Source organism: Phalacrocorax aristotelis, chromosome 8 (genome assembly GCF_949628215.1).
Source record: "Phalacrocorax aristotelis chromosome 8, bGulAri2.1, whole genome shotgun sequence".
NCBI classification, from domain to species: Eukaryota; Metazoa; Chordata; class Aves; order Suliformes; family Phalacrocoracidae; genus Phalacrocorax; species Phalacrocorax aristotelis.
In genome coordinates, this window is record NC_134283.1 from 38,673,285 (window position 1) to 38,687,962 (window position 14,678).

A 14,678-nucleotide genomic window follows, 5' to 3' on the forward strand; every position below is an offset into this window, starting at 1 on the left:
ATGCACTTGTAGTGACTCCACATGCAAGCTTTCATAAACGGAAACATCTGTTGAGACCTAACCACACCGTAACTTGAACACAAGGCTGGTGCCTGACACAGGATCTCAGGTCACTCTCTACTTTACCTTTCTGATCCCGTCATGTTTCATTTCAATCACATGGAGGGTGTAGTTGGTCCTCCGTCCCTTCTCGTTAAACTGAACGTTGCCAGACAATCCTTCAAAACGGACCTTAAAGATACAAAAATCAATGAGGAGAGCAAATTGGTCAGCATGCCACGCAGTGGTGCTTCAGCAGCAGTAAGAGGGGAGGGGAAGAAGGATGGAGAGTGCAGTCACGTCTCTCAGATCTGTGCAGGGCAGACAGGACATCTGTTTGACACCAGGCTTTCATTTAGGTTCACTCTCTACAGCATGCCTGGTCATGTGCACAGCCATCCTCTTAACTTACCCTTTCCTTTAAAAACCCTTCCTCTTAAAACTTAGTGGTCTATTACTAAGCTCAGCGAAGCATGAGAGCTAGATCACTTGTGTGAGCCCATCACCTCTTGGGATGTGACATTGAGATAAATCAGCTCTGAACTCCTTGGATTTTGTGGGTTTTTTTTGCATTTTCTAAATCCAACATGGAGTCAGGATTTGGTAAAGAATTTGTCAGTTCAAATCAGGAACTGTATTTGGAGGAAATATGAAACTCTGGCCACAGGTCCCAGCTGCCTCCTTTCAGTAGAAAGGAGTCTATCAGTTAACAAACAAATTTAGTTACCTGTGCACCAGCCTAATGAAACCTGACAATTTAATATTGTAAATGAAATTTGCATAGGAAACTTTGAATCATAAATCTCTGCTGATAACACTGCTGAGCTGAAGAGTGTTGCTCATGTCACATCCTACTTCGTGAACTTCTCTTGGTGTGGCCATTTGACTTGCTGCAAAAATGCCCAGACTGGCATGGAGAAAGGCTTCCGACTGGAGTCACACCCAGTGTGTAGAAATTGGGAAGCAGAGACCATGACCATGGGAAAAGGAGTGCAAATTTGGGTCTCTATAAAGACTACCTGGAGGAGTGCTCGTGCCACCAGATTGGGAATGAAAGGTTTATTCTCCGCCTTTCCACTTGCTTTGGACAAATCTGTTGTCCTTGCAACTGAAGTCTTCCCACATGCAAAGTAGGAACAAGTATTTAGCAGCCTTTTTAAGCACTCTGACATCTTCAGAATAAAGACCCATGGTGAATAAATGAGGATATACCATTACAGAGGAAATCTGTTGCTGATCTGCTTAAACTGTGTTTGTTTTCCAGCTGTTTTTACAAAGATTTGTCATGAAAATGAATATCTGCGGTATTTTCTGAAGCTCCTTCCAGTCAGGAGGTATTCCTGGTGACATTTGGAGAAACACGCTTTTCCCTTCTCACAAGACGCAGCACACCCATAAAAGATAGATGCACTAGAAAAGCACCATTGTCTTAAGCACTCCCGTGCCTGCTTTTTCATGGCCCCTTTGGCTTTCTTTTCAGGTCCTGACTGATTCTGAAGCTCAGGTCACAGGTGCTCATGCTTTGTAGCTTTATATGCACTAAAAGGAAAGTGTATAGCACCAATTTCTTCTACCTGCATGAATGAAACCTTAATTCTGTGATATCCGTGTGGCATTGAATGGCAAAAGGGGTCTCTCCCATCCATCCTGGAGGCTGCAGTACAACTTTTCCTTAATTTACCATCCTCTGAGACCCCCTGAATCACTACAAAATATAGTGAGGACTGATTTCAACAGTGCTAAGCACGAGGAAAGTCAGCTGGAGACATGGAGCAGTTCGGTGCATTTGTGTATGACCCAGGCATGTGGTTCTTTGCTGGGAGAGGTGGAGGAGAACACCACTATTGCAGCCTTCTGGTTTACAGGGCTAGCCAGAAATTAGGGACTAGCTACCTTTTTACATGATGTGGTAACCAAATAGTGTTAACAAAAAATATCTGTCAAAAATTATCATAATCTTTTCAAAGTACAAATGAATCCTCGGTGTATTGGTATAAAACAATATTTTGCGATCATTTCCCTGGAAAAAAAGTATTTCTCGTCAATAAAAACATACGTTTTGCTGAAATGTGTTAGATTTCTGTTTTTGAAAAACTGCAGAATGTTTCAAATTGCTTTTCAGCTTTACTCCTGCCATCCATGACTCCTTCCTACACTAACAAGAAATAAGGCAATTTGAGATCTTATTCCAGACATTTGAGTAGAAATAAGTAGAGAAACTTTTTGCTTTTAAAAGGCTTATAAAATTTTAGGCATTAGCAAATGGGAGGTGAAGAGAAAGCACACTGTGAAGAGCTGTAAGAATTGCCCTAATTGTGAGTCTTTACAGAAATGATAACTCAAACCTTCAATCTAATCACGAGTTCTTCTATTCCATCTGTCTCTTTCTTGCTACAATATTAAATGCTGGATGATTATTAAATTCATAGTTAAAATTTCCCTAGGAGACTTTTTCCACTGTATGTTTGAGACCTTTTTATTTTGACTATCACCAATGGTAAAGAAAAAACTTTTGCAAATCGCTCTTTGTGTTCTTTGCCCAAAATCACTACAGCTGAAAAATTAAGACTTTTAAAATTATTTTAATGAAGAGATGAGGAAACTTGAGAGGAGATTTTTCCAACACACACATAAAATTGTATTTTCTAGCTGTCTGATTTTCATATCCAATTCTCATAAATTCAATAAAGGAAAATGGTTGAGAACCCATTACTCATCAGAAGACTTCCAAGTATTTCATGTTTATTAGGTAACCGATCTCCCTAACGTACCAAGGAGGCTGATTTTATTATAAGGGTTCGGAGAAGCTATGACAGTGATTTGCTCAAGGTCATACATAAAGTCAATGACAGGCTTGGAAACAAACTGATTCCAAGTAATAAAATCAAATCAGATACAAGATTTGATTTTAAAGGAATTGTTGTATACCAGTAAGCCAAAACCAAACCAAACCAAATACTTTGGGAAATTTACATATGGTGCAAATCAACCAAATTGATTTTGTTCTTCTTGTCTTCTTCAAACTTAAGGAAAGAAAACGGGACAAGCTATATTTGGATAACACTGAAATAGCAGTATTTGCAAGGAATCCATCTATTTTTGTTTGAAAAAAAAGAAAAATACTAGAAATTAATGTCAGTCTTGAAATCTAATGAAATTTTGAAATGTTCTACCTTGCTAAGTTATTGATAAGAGTGTATTATTTTTCTCTCTCACCATAAGTTTCATGTAGTATTTTTGTTTATTCAAAAAATCTAAATGTTTATGCAGAATGAAAAAGCAAGATTATCAGATTTAAGGAATAAACTATCTAAATAGCTGTTATTAAGACTTCTATGAATCCTCACAGTATGAAACAAGCTATAATCTGGGCTTTGAGAACATTTTGATGATGGCCAACACATAAGACAAAATTCACATGGTTTCAAGCTTCATTAGCACTCTGGAACTGAAGCTGAGTTCACAGAGAGTCAAAGATCTTCAAAAAATACGATCTGAGCAGCTCGCTCTCTTGGGAAGGGGAAGATAAAAATAAGGACCCATGACTTTATGGGATAATATTTTGGCTTTTCCATCCCAGAACTTCAACAGAAATTAGAGAAGGCAAGGACACCTCGGGTGGTACCAGGAAAAGTGGTTTGCTGGATGCACCCCTGAACACTTTAGGAGACTTGGCTCTAATCTGGAAGGATCAGTTCGTCATCCCAAGCGATTTGTTTGAGCGTTTCTGGTGCTAATCACCCCTTTTCCCCCACCCACATGCTACTTTCAGCCATCCTTGCAGTGCACACATTGTTTGGGTTTCAAACCTGCTGCAGTGCTCTCTGGATATCGATGCCTTGTCCCCAGGGCACGGCTGGGTTGGCGAGGCAGTCCCCAGCATTGCCGCGACGGGAGATGTCGATCCGCTGCCTCCGCAGGTTCTGAAATGCCTCGGCCATCACCCGGACCCCATCATATGTTAGGGCTGATGTGTACTAGAAAGAGAAGAGGAGTTGTACGTTGCCTGTTAGGTCGAGCTGACCTCAGGTGTGCCATGCTGGTTCACCTCATGGCAACCTTTCAGATTATTTGTCCTGTTCTCATCCTTCCACCTCTGAAGTTCAACAGCCTCTTGCTCCCTGTAATCACTACTGTCCTGTTGACTCGTGAAAGTTGGTGCCTTCTCTCCCAGAGGATGGGAGAGTGAAGGAGAAGCTCCTGATACGGATTCAGATTGCGCTCCATGGAGAGGGCTCAGCCTTAAAAGCTGTTCACTGTTACCTGAGTATTTGTGTTTAATTTGAATCACTGACCTGAATTTTTAAGGAATACATTATACAGTGTAAATGTGAGACACATTAAATCAAGCAACTAGTGACTTTGGTCACAGATGGAGACCAGAAAACTCTACTTCAATGTGCAAAGATTCTGCAAAAGATGAGTTTATTATGTACAAGCAGAAACTTGTACAGAAAGCAATGTAAAACTCTTGGCATGAACGGTAACCGTTAGAGTGAATTCCTTTTCCTATGACGACCTACTGATTTATTTGTTTGCAACTTTGTTAAACTAATACTTCCAAAGTTGACATTTCTATTGCTGAGGGTTTATCACAAGTGTATTTGTCTTCAAATGCCAGACAGGAAAAAAACAACCTCCCCCCTCTGCCTGCCCCTTGACAGCTTCAGCGTCTTCTGACTGTGTAAGGAATTAAAATATATTTCCCCTCTGTTGTACACACTGATTTTAAATGCTCAGAAAGAACATCTGGAAAGACTTTGTTATCACAGGATATGTAGTAAACAAGTCAAAGGTTAAGGAGTTAATGAGGCTTTTTCTTTTTTGTATACTGAATATTACGAGATCTTTAATCCATAACTTTGAGGAGGGTAAAAATAGGGAGACTGAGTGAATATGCTAACTCGTGTATTTCTTAGGAGACATCAACTACTGCCTAGTAAAATCTAGACAATGTTGAGGCATCTAGAACAATGTTCATAATTATACTGAGAGACAGGTTTTCAGAGAGAGATTGAAGAGCTTTGTGTGATCACAAAGAAGTGAACATAACTTGAACTGAGCCAGATGAACCCTAAATTAAATGGGTTTTTTTATACCACTTGCCTTTGGCCTCTTCCAGTCCACACGAGGATGCTCCCTGGCATCATTATTTCTCCACTGCTGCATGATCCTGGCAGGAACAGCATCCGTGTAATTCACCAACTGGAAGCCAGTTACATTGGCTCCACTCTCCTTGAATTTGGTCAGGTCAATATCCATGAATCCCTAGTACAGGAGACAAAAAGGAGAAGCTCATCAGAGGGACACCTCTCCAGGTGGATAAGAGGAGCCCTGCCTATCTAGGCATATGGCAGGCAGCTTTGGAAAAAATCTCTTCCCTCTGCAAGGTGAGGTCCAATTCAAGAGAGGCACCACTTCACTGACCACACACAGCGTGAACCTGCCTTTCTCATGGGCTCTGAGCTGGACATATCCTGCAGCTTCCACCCAGGGAGACAAATAGTCATATGAGTAACAATTCAATTGCAAGAAAGCTAGCAGAATACAGAAAAATATATCCTGAATAATGCTTGGGTGAAAATAACAAAATTCTCAGAATATATTAGAAAGAATTATTCACCCAGCGCTAACTTTTATGCCCTCAGTTGCCAGTGGAGAGGCTATTTTTTTTTCAAGTCCCAATTTGTAGGGAAAAACAAATCTTGAACAATGAACTTTTGGCAGATTAAGAAGTAAGTGGCCAGTCCGCCTGCCAAAGGAGCCTGTCTGTTAGAAAAGACAGGTTATAGGATTTACTAATTTGGGAGAAAAAAAAAGGTACTTTTTCAGCCTTCAGATTACTAATGAATTACTTTTCTGAAATTAAATAAATTTTTTTCATTTCTTTATTGTTCTTCCCTACCTCTTGCCCACCGCATGTGATGAACACAGGTGTGCAAATACACATGTGTATTGGGGTGACATTGTAGAATCAGTCACTCCCGTTGAGTCAGTGGCAAAAAATAATTAGAGATACAAGCAACCAATATAGAGAAGAGGTCATTTTTTGGCCTCTCAGCTTTGATCCTGCCTCTTCAGCACTGCTGTTATGCAAAGCTCTTTGCTGTGTCTCCTTGCACAAAGCAGGTGTGTGAACAGAGACTCTGCCCTCCTGCTTGGGTTGCTGTGTGTGGGACAGACTGAAGTCTGGTGGTTTTTTTTTTTGAATACAAGCACAAGAGATGTAGTAAATTATTTTCCCTAGTACGATTAGCAACCATAACACATGAGGAAAAATAAATGAGGGGACTATGCAGAATGTAATCACTTGAGCAACAGAAGAGCTTGTTCGAGCTCTGCCTTCCCGCTGCCCTCCTCCATGTGCTGCTGGTGCATTCTCAGCATACCACTGAGTTTCTCTCCCCTGCTTGCTCTCAAACATACGATGATGGTGTGAGTTAAAAAAGCCAAGTCACATCATTCCCACAAGGCATTGGTCAGGTTCCCTGTACGGTGCTCTCTGTGCCTAGGCTGGGGGAGCTAATTAGCTTATTAACTTCCAAGGTCAGGATCAAGCTGTTAGATGGAAACCTGTTTTGGGAACTGACAGCTCGCAAGGAAAAGACTAAATTACCCTCTGACATCAGCGTCAGACTGAGGGAGTCAGAAGTGATTCAAAAATGCCTTTAAAGACTTTCACACTTTTTCTTCCGGCTTTTTGTAAACAATTTGACATCCGCTTAGAAGGCTGAGGATTGGATACAGGTGTACAGATGCTCTAAATAGATGATTTGCTTAGAAGTGCAGTGATTTAGGTTTAAAAAAAAAGTGATATTTTGTGTGTACGTATTCCTCAGAACGCTGGTTAAACCCACATCAGTCTTGTTTGTAATTGCTAGTGTAGGGGTTTCAGAAAGCCAGAGCTGTGATTAATGAATAGGAAATGCAGCAGGATAATTGTTCCTGACATCTTAATGCATTTCAGGCCAAGTGTTTTTTGACACACAGAGCTCCTAAGGTTCAGTAAGAGGGACCTCACAGGTTGCCAACTGGTTATTCATGGCTAGGACCAAATTACACTGACATTTTGCTCCTGGGAGGTACTCAGGGGAAAAAGATCTGTCAAAAGAAACTACCACACAGGAACTTGAAGTTTGTGCCACCAGCTTCTCCTTGGAAGGCCTACAAAGGCATGAAGAAAAGTTCAAGATCACAACAGAGTATGAGTAAGATGTCTGGTGTCTTTAGCACCCTCAACAAGCAGATTTAAATAGCAAAAGTCAAAAAAAGATTATGACACCAGTGATGAGACAGCAGTGGTTGAAAAGATTTTCACTGTTTCCTCAGACCATTCCAAAACTGAATCAAGTATTCAACAGTATTCATTGGGATTAATCTTATAGAAAAATTTAAAATAATCTAGATAGACAAAAGGAATTCTTTCTTCCTGAAGACTACTAATTTTTCCCCACCGATTTTTGACACAATATCCCAGTTTCAGCTGGGACAGAGTTAATTATCTTCATAGTAGCTGGTATAAAGCTGTCTTTTAGGTTTAGTATGAAAACAATGTTGACAATACACCGATTTTTAGTTGTTGCTAAGCAGTGCTTACACTAGTCAAGGACTTTTCAGCTCCCCGTGCTCTGCCAGGGGCACAAGAAGCTGGGAGGGGGCACAGCCGGGGCAGCTGACCCCGACTGACCCAAGGGATGTCCCACACCATATGACATTGTGCTCAGAGTATAAAAATGGGGGGAAAAGAAGGAAGGCAGGGACATTTGGAGTGATGGCGTTTGTCTTCCCGTGTCACCATTACATGTGATGGAGCCCTGCTTTCCTGGGGATGGCTAAACACCTGCCTGCCCATGGGAAGGAGTGAATGAATTCCTTGTTTTGTTTTGCTTGTGAGCGCGGCTTTTGCTTTACCTATTAAACTGTCTTTATCTCAACCCAGGAGTTTTCTCGCTGTTACTCTTCTGATGCTCTCCCCCACCCCACTGGGGGGAAGGAGCGAGTGGCTGGGTGGGGCTGAGTTGCCGGCTAGGGTTAAACCACGACACACAATTCAGGTTCTTTAAAAAGTGTGGAGACCTCTGTTTAAGGCAGTTGGGACCCTGGAGGACATCATTAACCTTGAATATTTCTTTGCATTTTGGCATTTATTAACTGCTGAAATAACTGTTTTCACCTGTTATCCCTCCTCCACATGCCCCAGTACAAGGTCAGTATAGGAATGGTCCTAATTACAATGGCATTTTAATTACTGCATCACTGAAATCTGCTCAGAATGGGTCTGGGTGACATGACAGCCAATAAACTGGGACTTCCAAAGGTCAGATATTTTAGAAAATAATTCCCATAGGAGGTGAAAACTTGCTGGCTAACATATAAACAAGAATATATCAAATATTATGCAAACAGTCTTTTGAAAATGCTTCTATTGACAAAGTGGCATCTGCAATTAAATATGCTTATCTGTCTTTCTGACATATCAGTTGGTGCTTGTAGGAAACAGGAGGACAGCAAAATTACAATATTTGCAAGTAAAGAAGTCATCGATTATCTGTCACCTTGTACTAACTATAGCCACATATTGCAAAAAAGGGACCTCTTATTTAATTTTCAATTGGCCATATTTAGAAAACAGAAAATAGATTTTTAAAAAATTACTAAGAAAAGACTGCAAACCACTGTTGAGGGGCAGCAGACATCCTTTTGCAGCAATATGTTTAGTGTCAGCCAGTTTGGGAAAGAACCAGCAAGAAGTGAACTGTGCTGGAACAACATACTTTGTGGGACCTCTGTGGCCCCATGGAGTGGTCAAGCACTTTTGAAACCATTTCAAAATTTACCAATAAATACTGGAAAAAGCATGCTTTGCAGCCACGTCTGGAGCACAGTGGGCTGTTCAGGGAAACGAGCTGAGCCTGTGGAATTTGGTGGTATGTGACTTCCTTCAGACTGTTTAGACCTGAACCATTTGAGACGTATCTGTTGGATGTGCAGGTATCTGGCTTCACCTCCCTATGCAACACTGCCAGTCCCCTGGGGAGGAAGGGGAGGAAAATAGAAACTTATGCTCCAGCCCAGGCGCTGCGCCAGCGCCCCTGGCAAAGCAGGCATAGTTGGACCCAGAGGCAGCTCGGAGGTCCCCAGGGCCCCAGATAGGGTCAGTGCCCAGGATGTAGGTAATCCAGAGGAGAAAACACTTCTACAGGCACAGTTCTCTCTGGGAACCATCCAACAAGGCTGGAAGGGACACCGCATCAGCCAGCCCACCCCCTGCCCTACAGCAGGATTAGCTGTCCCTTTTGTTTAAATTCACATTGCAAAATCCTCTCAGCAAAACAGAGATTATGGCCTCCTGCCTTGCGTATGCCTGGAAAATGCCTGGCTTTCTCTGAATGCCATCAAATTAGCAGGCTGACAATAAACTGCGGAAACCTGGACCCATCCATGCTGATGGGCTGAGACTGCCTCCCTCCTCCACGCCTGCTCTGACTCACAGCAGCTGCAACACACAGTTTGAGCAACAGCCACGCTCAGTTCAAAGGAGGAAACTTGCTCTTTAGCCTGTACCATGGACTCTTCTCTCTGCACTAATGAACCTCGCGCAGCGATTATATGCAGAAGCCCTGCTGCTAGTAAATAATATGGGCAGCTGTTATAGACCTTCATGCCTTCAGATAGAAAACAGAACAGTACTGGGAAGGGTTTTTTCCTCATTGTGTTTTCCTTGCTGCATCTGTTCTTTATGCTGTTCTTAAACCGAAACATTTTTCAGCCAAAGGTTGTTTTACTGTCCCATTCACTGCCTTGGATGCTGGGAGAGGTGTCAGCAAGTCACACATTTATATTCTTCTCCACTGCTTGTGGGCTCAATCATCAAAGGAAATGCATAATGCAGGAAGACTGATGACTTGAAATGGGCCTCATGAATCCATCTTGATTAACTGGTCCATGAAGCCTTGAAAAGAAAGTCCCCCAGAAAACAGTCAGTTCCTTATTTATACCCTGAACACCATAAGGAGCCAAGGCATTGAGTGGGCAGTGCAGACAGCTGTCAGACAGCATAGGGAAAGCCTTGTTCCTTAGTTCATGACCCTCCTCAAATATGCCAGCACCACTTAGTTCCCTGCATGTCTCCTTTCACCCTCATATTTCACTTGCCTCACCATCCGAAACCTCTGCCTCCCTTCCCCACACTGATGACACCGGGCAGCATTGCTCCTTCTGAGGCATCATCCCAGCCTGTGGGAAAGCTGCAGACAGCAGCAGCCTTCCCTCCATACCTGGACATCGCTGGCCACTGCCCCATGCCTTCAAATTCTCTCTGTATTTCACTAAATTGGTCTTAGTTGCTGGCACTTTCCCTGCAGGGTGCCTCCTGCAGTAAAATTGTGTCTTTGAAGCTGCAGTAACAGGCAGCGAGGGCTGAGCTCTGGGCAGGCTGCAGCTGATCCTGTCATAAACCTCCTTGCAGGCCAGCCGCAGCACAGCTTCCAACCTCCATGCCTTTGTTCCATCTTGGTTTTTCCTGAGATAAAGGACATTAGAGAGTCTCCTTGAAGACTGCCATATTTCTGAGAAACACTGTTGCTTCGTCTCCTCCCTCTGTGTCTCCTGAGCCCTCCAGACCTTCCCCAGAGACCGACAAAGCTCAGCTCTGCTCTGAATGAGATGGAGAGTGCCCCTTTCTCTTGAATTGCCTGGAGAAGACCTGTTGGCTGAACCTAACACAGTCCCTTCACCCCAAGAATGAATGTTAAATTTTTTAGTCCCTTTCTGCCTGGGATGAAAAGACTGGAGTGTATTTTCTTCTTTTTTCTTCCTTTTTTTTATTTTTTAATGAGTCACACGCTGAAATATACTTTTTTAAGCAAAAAGCACTTACGTAGTTCACCCTGAGCTTAGGTGGGTGCCACAGAAACCTCTGGCACCATTGGGAAGCTGGCCCAGCTCTCTTTAGATGCTATCCATGTATGGCTTACAATGCCAGACTGCTTCCTGTTAGCAGACTTGATGATTATAAGAAACTTTACAAAACAAAACAATTGCTTCTGAATGGCTGTAGATCAGCTGAGTGAATGCAAAGTGGCTCCTGTCATTCCAAGGTACACCAGTGTCTTTCTGCAGGGAGCAAGAAGCCGAGTGTTTCCAGACGGAGCATCCCTAATATACCAAATTATCTTCAAGCTTGACTTCTCCAGTAAAGCATCATTCTGCACTCCCATCCCTTTTTATTAATAAGGAGGGTACATCAAAAAGGAGCCCATCTGCTCAAGTCTCTTTCCAGCATGCCTTCCAACACGAGAGGCCTTCTTCTGTACTGCAGAATTATTAATATGTCAGATCTCATTGTGGCAGCAAAACACTCGAGTCCTCACTGTAACATAGAAGTAAGTGAAGAAGAAAGGGAAAAGAAAGATGGGAAGGGGGGCACTCTCAGCCAGGGACCCAGTCCTGCAGATTGATGAATCTGTTTTGTCCTGGTCTATCAATGCAAAACAAACGAAGTCAGGTGAGGATCCAGACTTCAAGGACATCAGGCTGCAGATGACCAGTAACTTTTCTTTGGTACAGCTCTACCGGCATAAGATTTTATTTGTGATATTATTTGCATTAGTCCTATCCCACTGCTGCAGTATATTCTGGATATAAATGATCACATACATCTTGTTGGAAAGCTCAGTATGGGCAGAGGGACAGATGCCCTGGGTGGATTTTTGTTCTTTAGAGAGCTTTAGAGAGCAGAAGAGAAACTGATTTAAATGTTTGGGAAACATGCCGTGTAGTGACAGATGCCAGGACTTCAATCAAAGATATGATTAAGGGATGACCTGACCAGAGTTTACAAGGACCAAAACATCAGTAATGGACTATTTGGTCTAGCAAACAGAAGCATAAATCTGATGGGGAAAGCTGAAGCTAGGCAAGTTTGGACTAGAAAAAAGCACCAATGAAGTGACTGTGAGGAAGATACTACGGATTTACATGTTACCCCTTGCCAGTTGAGACGGGGTAATGGATTAGGAGACTGTAAATGGCTGAGGAAACCCATTGGTTTAACACTCTTTTGCTGAGATTTAAGCAAACATTTTTCCTTCCAATGGCTGAAATATAATCTGTCAGTTACTCACCCGATGCTCAGTGATTATTTTTTTTAAGCCACAGTAAGTCACTCATGATTTTGAGTCCTCATTAGCTACTGCAAAAATCCTGCCAAGGTTGCAGTTCATTTTCTTCTGTGTGGGCAATTTTGGTATCAAAACCAGATTATTTTCTTTTACATGAGATGCTCTAATTCAAGCAAAAATTAATTCAGGGCATTGCTGTGTCTCTTACTATTGGTAATTCAGATGAGATAATGTTATACAGGTTTCTTCTGCTAGATAATCTTTGAATCAGGACAGGAAAGCTGTTTGGAAGTGAAATGCAGACCTCAGAAATTTCACTGATATATCATATTGTTTTCCTCTGCCTGGAAAACCAAGTTTTCTCACGAGACTACCTGCATCAACCTCTCAGAAAGAGGAAAGATCTAACCAGCATAATTTTAGAAACCTAAAGATAACACAGGACATCTCTTTCCAATGTAAGAATATAAGTTTTGCAAGATCAGCCATCTTGAGATCTTACCAGGACAAGAAGCCAATGCTGTACACATCCTTTTGGGAACTCCCACAAAACCGTTTCCAATCGGCTAGTGATGCAAACCTGAATATTGCTGACCTTGTTTGTACCTTCAGTCAGCAATACTTCAGGGGGCAGGAGAGAGGGTTAGGAACTGAGGGAGATTAACATAAACATGGCAGCTTTCAAGTTGATGGGAGACTGAGAACTGCAGTATTTTAGCTCCGGGCAAGTTGAATCAGGGGCTCAGTGCAGGCAGTAGAGCCATCAACACATGGCCAGTGCCATACATCACACTTGTGCTGTGGCAGGTACAGCTTCTTGCACTAGGCTTGTACCCAGCATGGTCACAGCAGACACTCCCCATGCTGCCACAGCACACGCTGCAGGATGTACGTGTGCTGCATCACCTTATGAGAGCTGATCTCTGCCTGTGCTGGGAGAACTTTGCTCCCCAGGGATGTGGACATCCTTTTTGACAGCCAGTTTGGGAGGGCATCCCTTCTTCACTGTTTGCCCCAACTGGTTGCTCTCAGGTCAATATGTCTCAGCACTGGTGGTGAAGAAGTTCTCCCTTCTATTTTTGTGCAGAAAACAAATCAAAAAGGCCCATTTAAACCACAGGTGAACTGAATCAACGCAGTAGACTTTGCCTGACTCCTGCACAAGCCACTCTGCTGGCAAAGCTGCTGTGCTGGTAACTTCCAGAGCCACTCCAACTGCTTGCAAAGTGAAGCTCTGTCCATGGTCTAACTCAGCACTGACACATGCTGATATAAAATGGCACAGGAAAAATGCTTACCTCTGCTAATCAACTCTGTTTTATCTTTACTCTTCCCTGCTACCCCTAGCATCAGCAATCTCATACACTTATCTATTCAACTTCAAACGAGAGCAATCGCTAAAAGAACGACCTGGATTAATGCACCAGGAAAGAAAAAAAGGCTAAAACACTGTATGTGGCATCTGGCCTTCATACTTTTATTTTAAAGACAGGTCACACGAATGTCACTTATTTTAAGACAAAGACTTTCCTCTGCCCAAAAGAGCTAATGTTCTCTTACTGCTGACTGTAGTCAGTCTACATCCCTGGTGTAGGACAAACAGATACATGAAGCCAAGGTTATGGGGAAAAAGTCTGTAACATCAAAAGAAAGGAATCCCAGAAGTTTCTAAGCTTGCTCCTCTGATGGTATTGACTGTATTTTTTTTTTCTCACGGTTGCTAGACTGATGCTCTCAAAGGCTGAGAACAAAGCTTAGAAAAATAAGACTCACAAAACCAAACACTTCTTAAAATTACAAAGAGAGAGAGAGGGAGAGGGAAAGAGGGAGAGAGGGAGAGATTGCAATCACCCAGTGCTTGTACACCTGACAGATATCCAGGCTGGCAGCTGGTAAAAGCTAATTGGGGTAGCTCTAACGGGAACCGGCTGAGGATCAGATTTTCATGAGTCTGCAAAAGCCAGAGACAGTGCCAAATTTGCCTCAAGGAGAGGCAGGGATGTTCACATGAACCCTTCCTCTGGTAGTGATGTTGAAGACAGATCTTCATAGGACTGGCAGGGCTGAGCAGACAAGAGAGGTTGTGTCTTTAACAGGCATACCAGATTCAGAAAAGGATGTTTGCTCATAGCCTAAGGTTCAGAATGGTTTAATTTTGTTTGTGAACACAGAAATATTATTGTCTCACCTTTGCAACAGCAATTTCACTGAAAAAGAAAGCTGCTCCTGCTAGGAAATACTAGCTTTCATTTGCTGCTACTTGTCAAATTCTGCTTGGTGCTTTACCGCAGCTCACCTGACAGCAACCACTGGGCAAACAAGCGTTGGTTAATGCAAGCCAGTTTCATCTTGTTCAGGAATTGTCTGTGATCAGACAGGGAATTCCTCCACATTCAAAAGGGACCATTTTTGCAGGCCTTATTCAGCCTGTGCATTGCCTTACAAACTCACTTGCTTTTCATTCCTGATGTAACCCCAGGCTGGAGCTGCTGTAACTGGGCAGTGGTATGTTGCTGC

At 42.6% G+C, this 14,678-nt stretch overlaps 1 protein-coding gene across 2 annotated transcripts in view; it reads right to left on the minus strand.

Annotated features, from left to right (window-relative positions):
- GRIA1 (glutamate ionotropic receptor AMPA type subunit 1) overlaps positions 1-14,678 on the minus strand; it is a 140,074-nt gene that overhangs the window by 50,269 nt on the left and 75,127 nt on the right. For both annotated transcript variants that reach the window (XM_075102655.1, XM_075102657.1), the window contains exons 6-8: positions 5,146-5,307; positions 3,849-4,016; positions 127-231 (exon numbers count right to left, since the gene is read on the minus strand). In XM_075102655.1, the coding sequence (XP_074958756.1) occupies positions 127-231; positions 3,849-4,016; positions 5,146-5,307 (435 nt within the window). The remainder of the gene's footprint in view (positions 1-126; positions 232-3,848; positions 4,017-5,145; positions 5,308-14,678) is intronic.